A 13,509-nucleotide genomic window follows, 5' to 3' on the forward strand; every position below is an offset into this window, starting at 1 on the left:
TTTTATTCAGATTGCTTGTTAAGCTAGAGCTTGACATGCATACATGTCAACATTTGAACAGAAGCCTTGTACAATTCTAATTTATAGTTTCTTATAAAACAAGATGAGAGAGGTTGCAGTGGAAGCCTATGCATAGTTACTTAGCAGTAAGCCTCATTGGGTCCAAGGGAGCTTACTCCCAAGTAATTGAGCTCAGCACCACAGCCTTAATGATGCATCTCATTATCCCTTCACTCAACAATGCCCAATTCAGAGTTTAAGTGTAGAATCAAGGAGCATTGTGAACACACGAGATAGCTCTTTGCTTGCCATTGCCTTCCTCGAGAAATAAGTTAAATAAACAGATTTTGCAGGTTCAGTAGATTTTGCATTTATGAATTTAAGCTGATTTGTAACTCTGCCATTATTCAGAGCAATTCCCTTTCTGCTCATCCTCAGCCTTTGGAAATTAATAAGCAAGATGTAAATAGTTTATTTTTACCTCTCCTGTAAACCACAGTCTTTTTGGAAGGATTTGTTCAAGCCATTTATGAGATTATGTATCCTCTTTATTTTATACAGAAAGAATTTTGTAATAATTCAAAGCACTGCTTGCTGCAGCAGAACATTTTTTCCAGATACATTTTGGTAGATTAAATGAAGCAAATAAGGCTTTATTTTCAATCCAAACTGTTTTGTGTTTTGAATCTATCGGGGACTGGGATTCTTGCATCAGTTGGCAGCTTGCATGATATATTGTTTTTGGCCTACTTCAAGTCATCTTCCCCACTACCTTTCTCTTAGCCATAGCACTCCTTTCTAGTGCACGGTTATCGCAGCCTGTTTCTGAATGCTTGAAAAGAGCTGTAGAGAACAGTATTTCCCTAAAAACCCAAGTAAGCTGGAAATGGAGAATTCAGTAAGATTGTGTTGGGCAAGGGGTAGAGCATGCAGAAGATTCTGGGTTCAATCCCCAGTATTTCCAAGAAGGATTGGATCTTGCCTGAAATCCTAGAGAGCCACAGCTGAGCAGTGTTGACAACACTGAGCTTGATGAAACCTTGGCCAAACTCCGCTTCCTAAGTTCCTAAATCCAAATGTCATGTCCACATGTGGAAATATTTGGGGTGGTGTGGTGATGAAGCCATCTCAGATCACTGTCAGGCATTGGGAAAAGGTAGGGAAGGACATCATTCAACCAGGCCTTTCTGAATCTGATGTAAATCTTTTATACATTTAGATGAGGCACTCCTCTCCCAGCCCCCCCCCCGCCCGTGAAAATTAATGACAGTTTCTTTTTCCTAAGAAGAAGAAAGGAACATTAAATGCCAGAAAAACTGCTATTGTCATGCAAAGTGCTGTATGTTAAAATGGGATAAATCCAAATTAGGGCTAAAAATAAATCAAATGCAATTCTTCATGTTGACAAAAATACAGGTACTGCCAACTAGATAGGTTAAATTATTGGAGAATTTGCACCAAACCCAAAACCTAACAGTGTTCTGATGTGCCCATTAGATGTGTACTAAACTGCTGAGAAGGAGTTGCAAGTTCTGTGTAACCTTGGGGCTGTTGGTACTTTACATCTACTATGTTTATAGATTTGTTAACGTTTCAGGGAACAGGACAGCACTAATTCTTACAATCTAATCTCTCTCTCTCTCTGTCAGACTTCTAATTATTATTGAGGTGGGGCATCACATTTTCAGTAATCATCTCCTCTATGTACAGAAGAACCCTCCCTATATGGTAACAGGGAAGATCTATTCAAAGAAGGTTCAAGCCCATGGTCAAACCATCTCAGAAGCCTGCATGAGAGAAGCCCAGCCTGTGCCAAGCTTGCTGTCACATCCAACATCACACAAAGGAGCTAGGTTTCCAGTGCATTTGGGGCTGTACGGTTTCCCCCATGTTTTCCAACACATGCTGAAAACTTGAACCCTGCATATGGTGATGGGTGAACGCTACCAGATTGTCCTAGTTTGGGAGCCACCATGCCCAGCAGTTTCCCATGAACGCACCGTGACCAGATGGTCCTCTGCACGAGCCCAGATTCGAGAGTGGGGGAAAAACACACGATTGGCTCCACTAGACCAACTTGCTAGAATCACAAAGAAATAATTGCCAACAGACCATTACTAACCCGTGGCCTTTCTCGCATTGTGCTTTCGGCAGTGCTTAAGAGAGTGGTCCAGGAACACATGTCTACATCCAGAACTCCTGTGATGAGGAAGCTTATCGGGACATGCAGGAAGGGAGGAGGAGGAGGAGGACCTGAAGTCAATACCAAACAACAAATTCAAGTCATCTAATATGTTCCAACCTTACTTAATTATTAAACAAAATTCAACTTTAATAAAATAAGCACCAGGCTTACTTCTCATCGATCAGCTGTGTAGAACACCGTCAGCCTCCTTGGTATCTCTGCAAATCAAAGGGCTTTTTTTGTCGTTGATGTTTTCAATAAAAAGACCTACATTCAGGGAGGGGGTCTGCAATATCCCTGACTGGGACTGGTCCCCTACAGACACTGCCCTTTCCAGAACCACAGCAAGGCAGAAACAGGCAAGGGAACTGGAAGCTGGAGAATAGACTAGAGCCTTAAAGAAATATTCACCTTCCACGGGCATTCCTCATACTCTTAAATCAAGGAGACGCCTTTTCTGAGGGTTTGCACTGCATTTGTTGGGTCTACCAGACTATCAGATACATTATTCTTTCAGAATTAAAAGGGTAAGAACGGAAACCTCCCATACTGTTTTCCATTTAATTTTTTTAAGAATTAGACACTTACTTTCCCCACGTTTTTCCTAGCTTCACACGGCATGTTTTTCAAACAAAACGAAACAAAATAAATTGTCCGCTTGTTAAGTTTTCTTGAAAATTAGAATTTAGATTCTTACATGGGTTAAAAATGAAGGGTGGGGATAAGGGAAAGGGGGATGGGAGTGCTTGCTTGCAAAAGGAAAATTAAACTGTTATTCACAAGCTTGTGTCTCCATTCTGTTTACACTCGGATAAAATGCTGAGAGTCATATCCTCACTTTTTGACTGCACGTTGAGCTCGCTCCTTCTTGAAGCTTTCCTGGTCGCTCTCGACAGCCGTCTTCGGAACGTGTCTCCAGCCAAGAAATACAGAATAGGATCCACGCAGCTGTTGAGGCTCGCCAGCCCCCGAGTCACTTGGTAAGTGGCATAAACCCTGTCGTTAAAGGCACACATTTCTGGAGTCTGGAAATCCAGCCTGGCTCGTAGATTCAAGTTTTTCATCACGTGAAAGGGGAGATAAGACACAGCAAATACCGCCAACACTATAATAACCAGGTAAATCGATTTCCTCCTGAGCGGGGAATTGTCTAAATCTTTGTAAATCAGTGCTTTCACGATTAATCCGTAGCAACCCAGGATCAGTATGAACGGGATGCAAAACAAGAAGACCGTGGTGCACATGCTGTAAATGAAGTAGCTTCGCAGGTAGTCGTCTACCGTCGTGTCGTAGCAAGCCATGGTTTTGACTTTCCTTTCCCCAGTTCCAGAGTAGAAGAAGATGGGGGAAATCCCAGTGACCACAACCCCCCAAACCAAGGTGCTGATGTAGACGGCGTTCTTTTTTTTCAGCCGCCCCAGCGATTTCAAGGGGTAGACCACACCTGTGTACCTGTGCACGCTGATGCAAGTGAGGAACAAGATGCTTCCATACAGGTTGACGTGGAAGATGAACCTCTGCAGCTTGCACATGAAGTTCCCAAAGATCCAATCGGTTTGATTGAAGTAATAGAAGATCAGTGCAGGAAGAGTCAGGACATACAAGAAGTCAGCCAGCGCCAGGTTGAACATGTAAACTGAGATGCCACTCCAAGGCCTCATGTGGAAGATAAACATCCAGATCGCCACGCTGTTGCCCAGGAATCCAGTGATGAAGACTATGATGTAGACAGCAGGCAGGTAATAGAACTGAAAACCAGTTTTGGTCAGCAAGCACTTGCTGGTGACATTGTTCGACGTCCATCCGCTGCTAGCCAGCGAGTGGTTTTCAGTCCCGTTCAGAACAGCGGTCAGGAGGACTTCAGTCATGGTTTCTCCAGGAAAGTCACATAGGTGGATCTAGAGGCCTGGTATCAGCAAGCGTCTCTGGAGGAAAACAAAGAAAGTATCTAAGCTGCAGCACTAAGAACACCAAAAGGCAGGAAAAGATCCAGCCTCCTCTTCATGAGTCTGTTCAGACAATCATATCTTGGCTTATTAAGCTGAGATATTTATAAGCCTTTTGCTCACACAAGAAGCACCACATCTCCTCCCTTTTCTCAAGCCACGGTTAAATCAGGAAGCTTCTAAAACCACACTTTTCCTGTTCATCTGAACCGGGGAACTACAACTTCAGAACAAGCCCAGATATTAAACCAGAGAAGTCCACACGGTGCCCTCCATCAGCCTGGGGCTGATGGAAGTTGTAGTCCAAAACATCGACACGATCTGGCTAACTCAACTTCAAGCCACGATTTCATATCCTGGCCTGTTCTGAAGCCATCAACCATAGTTTTGGTTCAGATAAAACAAGAAACTATGGTTAAGTAGAGACTTCCTGGTTTAATTGTGGCTTGTGGCGAAGGGAGGAGCCAAAAAGTGGAGGGCATGGGCAAAAGACTTGTGTATATCTTGACTCAAGAAACCAAAATATGAATGTCCATCGTGCAGTTTTCACTTACCACAGATCCATGCGAAGGGGGTTAAACTGTGAGTTGACTCTTTTGGCATGCTGACAGTTCTTGTGAATTTGCCCTAGTGTGTTAAAGTAAAGGTAAAGGGACCCCTGACCATTAGGTCCAGTCATGGCCGACTCTGGGGTTGCGGCACTCATCTCGCTTTATTGGCCGAGGGAGCCGGCGTACAGCTTCCGGGTCATGTGGCCAGCATGACTAAGCCGCTTCTGGCGAACCAGAGCAGCGCACGGAAACGCCGTTTACCTTCCCGCTCGAGCAGTACCTATTTATCTACTTGCACTTTGATGTGCTTTCGAACTGCTAGGTTGGCAGGAGCTGGGACCGAGCAACAGGAGCTCACCCCGTTGCGGGGATTCGAACCACCGACCTTCTGATTGGCAAGTCCTAAGCACAGTGGTTTAACCCACAGCGCCACCCGGAATAGCTAGTTGCTATTCCGATGGCTGTGTGAACAGGCCCTGGCATACCTTAATTCCAGAATGAGGGAGGCACAAAGCTGCTATGCTAGCTGTCAGGCAGGTGGCCTCCTGTTGTTTATTGCTGGCTGCCTCACCCCTTTCCCTCCCAGTAAGCATCAGTGACCCAAAAACGGCCTGTAGCAGTTCTACCCTACCCCAGCAAGTTCCCCGCTTCTGCCTTACTCACATTGTTGAGCTTCTTTCCTCAGCTTTCTCTGCTATTTCCCTTCTTCTCATTGACAGCCGCCTTGTATTGAGTCAGAGCACTGTGCCACCCAGCTCTCCATGGCTTCAGCAAAGAGCCTTTCCCAACCCCAGTTGAGGATGCTGAGGATTGAACCCGGATCTTTTGCATGCAAAGCAGATGTTCTACCACTGAGCTACGGCCCTTTCCCTCAATGCCACATTTTAATTTGTTTCTAAGACGTCTCACCTGCCCTTCACCATAAGGTGCCATAAGGAATATGCAATTATTAAAAAAAAACAAATGCAACCACTGCAATTGAAAAACACATACGGCAGTTCCAAATTGAACAGAGCAGTATGAATTCAGCACAAAGCAAAGCAAAATTTAGCAGAGGCATTATTTACTTGCTAGCTATCCAAGACAGCAGTATATCATGCTTCCCCCACCCCTCTGTCAAAGCAGCTTGCATTTCCAACTGGTATCCCACGCACCAGGTAGGGAGATGGAGAAGTGCCGAGGTTCACCTGCAAATTCAGCCAACAAGAGCTATGGTGGTTTCAACCATCTCCAGGGAGCCAGGCTGATTTTCTTCCTCAGCTAGCTCTTCTTGCACTGTGAATACTTCACTTCCCAGTCTGGTTTGCCGTCAACAAAGAGCCAAAACCAGGAAGTGATAGCAAAGACCAAATGGGGGTCGGAACAGAAGTGACAGAATCAAGAGGTGGGGAAGAGAATATGTTCCAAGTCTAGTCAAGCCAAACAAATGGGAAGGCACAGATGTTGCAATCCTGACCCAACATAAAATAGTTGGGGGGGGGGGGACGGCCTCTATTGAAGCTTATGAATCAAGACTGCACCACTGATACAGGCTGCTATTGGGGTTTTTTTTCCTGCTGACTCTCCCCCCCCCCTGAAATGAATTAGACTGCAATCCTAACCCCACTTATCTGAGCGTAAGCATCATTGAATTTAATAGGACTTATTTGGGAGCAGGCATGGTTAGGATTGTGCTGTCAGTAGAATCACAATAGGAATGTGAGGCCAGTCAAACGAGGCACTTTCAGAATTGCAGTTACCTTTGTTGGGGGGGTTCCTCTTCTATTTATTTTTTTTATTTAATATTATTATTATTATTATTTATAACCCATCTTTCCTGCAAGGAGCTCGGGGTGCCGCAAATGGCCTCCGGTTTATCATCACAACAACTCCGTAAGTCAAGATGGTGACTGACCCAAACAAAGTCCATGGCTGAGTGGAATTTGAGCACTTGTTCTCCTAGGACCTAGTTCAGGACTCAAACCACTACAGGAACTGCAGCTAAATTAGTATGTGAACAGTTTTCTGTGCCTACATTTTAAGCGGGGGGACCAAGAAACAATGTAAGGGAAGTATATGATGTTGAGTTGTCAAATATTTAGAATATTTACAACAAAAATATTTTCCAAATAAAGCTGGGGGGGGGGGGAGGAACACCAAACCTTTTGAGATATTTATTTATATAACACATAACATTAACACAGCACACTTTTTGATGTGGTTCACTGAAATTAAGTCAAATAAACAGATCCTTAAACGATGTAGGGCACTAGAGAATTTATGGAAATAGGGTCGTAGGGAAGGAGGGGAAATCCAGAAAACCTTCACACACAGTTTTCGGTTTCAAGGTTTTCTAGATTTTCCCATCCAGTGAAATCCAGGGAATTATCGGAATTTTGCAGAAGCTCCACATCACTGGAATTCAGAGATGTCAGGAAGGAAAAGAGGGAAAGGGGCCAGGAGACAAAAGGACATAAAGGATAATGTAAGCTAGAGGAGTCTTCACCAACCTGCTGCCCTCTGGATGTTGTCAGACTACAACTCCCATTAGCTCCAGCCAACAAGTGCTGGCTGCGGATGATGGTACTTGTAGTCTCTGGAGGGCACCAGGTTGGCAAAGGCTGAGCTAGATAGAACGGAAGATCAGAAAGTAAATTTTACAAATTGAAAGCACAGCATCCTTTGAAACCCGCACATTTCCTAATTTTGCAATGCAGTTCTCCAACCAAACAGTATGTACAAAAGTGCATACATTAGGGAGGTCTGTGCATTAAAATGCACTTATTCGTGAAAACAGCATACAGAAATGCATTGCATTAAGGGAAGTTGCTTGCAGCAACTCAGAACTACATACAGTATTGTGTTTATTAGGAGATGTCTGAACTGAAATGCTGATTAATTTTTATGAGGATGGGTGTGTGTGTGTGTGTGTATGACAAATTCACAGATTATTGTGGAAATGTGGAGAGCTGAATTTGAGGCTAGAAAAATGAGAAACCAAGAAGGCTGAAATGGCCAGATTCATCTATCTCTACCTGTGGCCCTTCAGATATTGTTGGGTTCCAGGTTACGTCAACCCCAGACAGCAGATTCAATAGTCAGTGATGGGAGCTGTGGCCCCACAACATCTGGAGAGGAGAGCCACAGGTTCCACATCCCCTGTTATAAGGGGACCATGAGAAGGCGACTGTGCTGGGTACCTAAGCCGAAGGGGCAGACCCTGTGAGTGAGGTTTCCTTACACAATTCCTGTAGTCTTCCTGTAGGCTTTCGGCTGCTATGGAATGTCGTATTTGTATCTGCTGTGAGCCCATTTACAGCGCAGCAATGACAGAAAGGGGGCATGTGAACAATGCGGACTAGCCTCTTTCTTAGGACGCCTGCTGCCTTTGCCTGCCTGCCCCACCAGCTCTTATTATTCCTGCGTGCCTAAAGGGCGGCAGACTCGCTTCCCTTTCTCACCACCCAAAACGCGCGCGAACGCGGAAGTCCGCGCCTGACTTCGTTCCCAGATCAGCGGGAGCAAGTGCAGAATGCTCCCAAAGGCCAGACACCCCTTGGGCATGCACAGAGCGCCTCTCCTTCCCCACTCCAGAGCCAACACACCGTCCCCACGACCCTTTCCCCCACGCTCCTTGACTGCGCTCCCGTGCGCTCGTTTGGACACTCCAGTTCTGCGTCCAGCCATCGACATTTTGACTCCTGAGTCAAAAGCTGCTGGGAAATGGATGGGTGGGTGGGGGTCTTCTAGAACTAGGACGCCATCCCTTATAAACAAAAAACAAAAAAACACCACCACCCTGTCTCCACAACCTAGGTCTTTTTTGCTCCATTGGGAAAACAGTCCCTAGTTGGCGCGTTCTTAATGAGGTTTGCCATTCTTCCTTCGCTTGCCTTGCTCGGAAAGGAGAGCCTTTGGGGGAAATAGCCCCTTTTCCTGGGGGAAGACGAGGAAATTCCCGAACCCCCCCCCCCAACTTTGACATCTCGGGCACTTTTAAAAACAAACCGCTCTAAGAAGAGGGCGCTGATCACGAGGGCAGAGAGAAAAACCCATATCTATGAATGTAGATAGTTTTTAAAAAGCGATCGGGATATATATATGGGGTAGAACTATTCCCAAGCAAAAAAAGCGACGGTCGCTCGCAGGCACGAAACTTTCCCAGGCGACCCTTACCTTCTCCGGGGAGATCTAGCTGGCCCCGCTGCGCCCTGGTGCCGCCGCCGCCGCCGCTTCCTTCTTCATGGCGCGGTCGCCTCCGGGCAGCCCCCCGAGCGAGGCGGACGAAGGGGACGGAGTGGGCAGCGCGCAGCGTGTGCGCCCATCAGAGCGCGGTGGCGGCGTCCGGCGCTCCGCTTCGCGATCGCCGCCACATTCCCGCACACGCACAGCCGGGGCAAAGTGCGCGCTGCTGGCTGGCGAGGGAGCCGAGGGAGCCGAGGAGGCGGGAGCACTGGCGGCAGCAGCGGCGGAGAAGCAGCCTCCCCGAGGAAGCGTCGCAGGCGGGAGAGGCTCCCCGGCTCCCGCCCCCCGAAGCCCTGCCCAGCGCCGCTCGCTTCCTCGCCGGAGCCGCGCGCTCCCAGGAGGGAGGGAAGCGAGAGGCGGAGCTGCGCCTTCCGCGCGCGCTTTCCTGCGCAGCTTGGTGGGTGCCCTTAACAGGCGAAGTGGTCTATGCGTGTGGCTGTCAAGGACTCCCCCTCCCCCTTTTAAAGTGATGCTAAGGCTGTTTAGCCCCAGCCCTCTGGGCATGTGCGGAGTGCTTTGTTTTGAAGCCGATTAGGACCAAACGGCACGGGGCGGTGTCCGCGCTTTACAGCGTGCTTAAAAAGTGGCCACTTTTAAAAGATTGAACAAGAATGTGTTGCCCGTTTGGATCAAGTTCAATGTCTTGATTACAAGTTCTTCCAATGACTAGCTTGGGTTGAAGAGTTGGAGGAAAGAAAGTGCCAAACGGTGCTGGCCTCTCACCTGTTCGATGGGGTGGTCCAGTCCACTTTGCTGCATCCTGATATAATGACTGCTGCCAGGTGACAGTTGATGGAAGGAGGTCCCTGGCTTTTTTGCAGTATAGCACACACACACACTGAGCAGAGCTAAAACTGTTGAAGAGGCTCTCCCTGACCTGGAACTGAGCTTCTCTCTTTAAACCCAAGCTATTCTTTTTTCAGTGGTGAGGGCAGGGCACTCAGCACATGCTCAGATGGATTCTTCAGAAGTGCCTTGTTTGTTCCAGGGATGAGCCTTCATGTATAAAATAAATCCAGGGCCAAACCCTATTTGTAGCTCATAATGAAGAAACATAGCAGGACTCCTCCCATCTGGTACATTTTCCTTCCCTTTACATAAAAAATAGGCTCCAGTTGTTCATGGTATCTTGCTATCTGATCATATGCGTGTTTCTAAGACAAGTTCTACAGAGCTGAATGGGAACTCACTCCTATAAGTGCCCAGAGGACTGTGGCTTGTCTGTGCAGTGTTTACTAGGAAGTGCAATTATATCCAGTGTCATTTACTCCCAAGTAAATGTCGACAGGGTTGCAGCTGTGGCTGGAGGTTTCATTGTGTAATTGTTGTTGCTATTGGACTTGTGTTTGATGTGTTGTTTTACAAGGAGTTGCAATTTAGTATTTCAGAACCGTAACATTTTTGGTTTGGTTAAACAGTTACAATGCAGACTAAAAAAATTTTATATAAATGCTCCTGGATTCTTACGGGATAGCTGAGGACAGTGGTACTTTGTTAACAGGCTTCACTTTGTTTAGAGGGACAGTTCAAAGTGCTGGTTAAAGCCCTAAATCATGGCTGGGGATCAGACCACTCAATGAAGCCAAACATTGAAAGACTCAGGCCACATCAAAGGAAGAATTCCATAGTGAGACTATAGCAACATATCTTCCAAGTGTTCCTATTTTCCAGGGACAGTCCCAGATTTACAGAAGCCGTCCCAGTTTCTGATTTGATCCTGGAATGTCCCGCTTTCCTTAAGACATCCCTATTTTCACTGGAGAAATGTTGGAGGGTATGGAGTTATGTGACCTCCAAGCCAAGGAGACAACCTTGAGAAGACATCTGAAGGCATCTGAAGCTTTGTAAAAATAGTTTTATTGTGTTTTTATATATATTGGAAGCTGCTCAGAGTGGCTGGGGCCACTCAGTCAGATGGGTGGGGTATAAATTATAAAATGATGGTGGAATAAGACATCCCTCTTTTCATCAGAGAAATGTTAGAAGGTATGTAGCAATGGCCACCAACTCAGATGGTTTTGAAAGAGAAATCCACAAATTCACAGAGGATAACACTATTAATGGTAGTAAGCTTCTGAATACCAGTTTGTTGGAAACTGCAGGAGGGGCAAGTGGGCAAGCATTTATGTCCCAGTGGTGACATCAGGATGCTGGACTCATCATTGTATAAATATATCTGAGTTCTCTTTTCCCCAGCTTCTGGCGACTCACCACCAGCACCACCAGACATTCCATTTTTGAAAGGGTTCTCAAACTAAAAGGAGAAAGAAAAATCCAATTATAAAAAATGATTGATGTATGAAGTTGCTTTATGCTGAACGAGGCCACTGCGTTCCGCAGCCTGATGTTGTCAGCTCTGACAGACAGCTGCTTTCTCAAGATGTCAAGCATCGCGGTCGTTCCAAGCTCTGCTCTCTAAATTCCTTTTAACCGGAGATGCCAGGCTTTGAATCGGGAGGCCTTCTGCATGCAAGACACATCCCCTGCCACTGAGCAATTGTAGCTCTGCTTCTGTAAGCTGCTGAAAGCAAGCCTGTTTGTCTGCCATGCTATTTGTATGCTACGCCATGGGAGCGGGTGTGAGACAATGGGAAGCCCGAGGAAGCCTTTCGTTTGAATCTTGGCCCGGCCCGTCAATTCACAAGGTGGACTTCAGCAAGCCACACACTGCCTCTCTCTCAGCCTCAGATGCCCTCCTCTGCACCCCCAGCAAGGGGTGCTGTTAAGAATTACTGAGATAATGTATGTTATTTATTTGTTTTTATTTACTGCATCTATACCCCACTTTTTTTCTCCAAGGAGCTCAAGGTGGGCATACAGTTCCAGTGGCATAGCGTGGGGGGTGCAGGGGGGCCGGCCGCACCGGGCGCAACATCTGGGCATTAGGGTTAGGGGGCGCAAATCCACGGGTTAGGGGGTGCAAATTACTTGCCTTGCCCCGGGTGCTGACAACCCACGCTACGCCACTGTACAGTTCTCCTCCTCTGTCTCCACATTCAATCCCAGCAACAACACTGTGAGGTAGATTAGCCTGAGAAGGAGAGATTGGCTCAACAACATGCCACACTGATTCTCCTTATCTGGCGCTCAGACATTTTTTCCTAGTTCTGTTCTGAAACCTGCCCTTTAAGGTCTCCTCCAGATGACCCATTTCATAGAATCATAGAAGAGCTGGAAGGGACCACAAGTGTCATCTAGTCTAACACTCTGGAATGCAGGGGGTAGAGCATTGCACAAAGCTTTCATGGAGTTTAAATTATGTCTGCTTTTTATTGAGCCGTCGTCCTGATTTGTTTCCATGGAGGCTATTTGACAATGAACATTCATTGTGATTTGCTCGTGCATTGTTTCTTCATCTTCCTGTGAAGCCTTCATTCATTTCGTGCTTTTTAAATGCATTTCTCTGACATTTTCTGAAGCACCTTTTTAAAGCAGATTTGCTGCACCAGGGTGACAAAGCACTCGGTTCTGCTTTAATTCCACAGACCCAAATCTCTCAGGATGCATCCGAATGCCACCCAGAAAAGGGAAGCAGTTGAGGGACAGGTGATGCACCTGACTTTGTCAAAAGTTTTCTTCCTATGGCAAGATCTGTGGGGAACGAGCATCTTCTGCTTAGGATACAGCAGATCTCCAGCTCAGACAGCTAATTCCTGGCTCAGCCAAAGATACTCTTGCTTATCCCAGCTCAGCTGGCTGAGTCTGAGCCGAGGCCAGTGTAAATCCCCCAAAGGTGGGGCATCCTAAGAGTGTGATGGGAGCAGGACCAGAGAGCGAGAGGACTTAGGCTGGAACCAAAGCCCATTCATCTCAGTCATATGACCTTGAAACGCAACACAGAGCCGTATCTCTCTGGCAGGCTTAGCCAGAGCAGCAGCAGCAGCAACCATGCGGCTGAACAGGGATTGAATCCAGTGCAATTTTATTCTGGCTTCATTTACAGTTGCTTGCTTGCTTTACACCAGCTTCTTCACCATAGGATTGCTGCCTAGGTCTCCTGATTCCTAGGTCACATCCACACAAAGTACCGTGCATACAAAGTACTCTTATATCACTTTACCTGTTACTTTAACAGCCAAATAAAACTGGGAACTGCTGTGTGTTGAGGGTGCTGGGAGGGGTCAGCTTCAGGGCCCAGAATTATTTGCGGGGTGGGGGAGAGCCATGACTGTCCCAGTGGCATAGATGTGCTTTGAATGTACAGTGTTTGTGAGAGACCCTAGTCCAACACTCTTATTGCAATCCTCTATACCGAGTTAGGACGCAGTATGGACGGTATGGAATTAGGACACGGGTGGCGCTGTGGGATAAACCACAGAGCCTAGGACTTGCCGATCAGAAGGTCAGCGGTTCGAATCCCCGTGACGGGGTGAGTTCCCATTGCTCGGTCCCTGCTCCTGCCAACCTGGCAGTTTGAAAGCACGTCAAAGTGCAAGTAGATAAATACCGTAGGTACCGCTCCGGCGGGAAGGTAAACGGCATTTCCGTGCACTGCTCTGGCTCGCCAGAAGCGGCTCAGTCATGCTGGCCACATGACCCGGAAGCTGTACGCCGGCTCCCTCGGCCATTAAAGCGAGATGAGCGCCGCAACCCCAGAGTCGGC

The 13,509-nt window shown here is 46.9% G+C and overlaps 1 protein-coding gene across 4 annotated transcripts; it reads right to left on the minus strand.

Annotated features, from left to right (window-relative positions):
* On the minus strand, positions 1-9,327 carry P2RY1 (purinergic receptor P2Y1). 4 transcript variants are annotated; one of them, XM_083442912.1, is made up of 4 exons: positions 8,838-9,324; positions 3,024-4,110; positions 2,357-2,403; positions 1-2,253 (listed from the first exon to the last, which is right to left on the minus strand). In XM_083442912.1, the coding sequence occupies exons 2-3, from the start codon at positions 4,051-4,053 to the stop codon at positions 2,360-2,362; spliced, it is 1,074 nt and encodes a 357-aa protein (XP_083299038.1). In that variant the 5' UTR covers positions 4,054-4,110; positions 8,838-9,324; the 3' UTR covers positions 1-2,253; positions 2,357-2,359. The 4 variants fall into 4 exon arrangements, with proteins under 4 accessions (XP_083299038.1, XP_083299035.1, XP_083299036.1 ...); XM_083442909.1 differs by lacking the exon at positions 2,357-2,403 and having other exon boundaries at positions 8,838-9,327; XM_083442910.1 differs by lacking the exons at positions 2,357-2,403; positions 8,838-9,324 and adding an exon at positions 5,870-6,182.
* Positions 9,328-13,509: the final 4,182 nt, after the last annotated feature.

This window comes from Podarcis tiliguerta (genome assembly GCF_965153285.1).
Source record: "Podarcis tiliguerta genome assembly, chromosome: 5".
Taxonomy (NCBI): domain Eukaryota; kingdom Metazoa; phylum Chordata; class Lepidosauria; order Squamata; family Lacertidae; genus Podarcis; species Podarcis tiliguerta.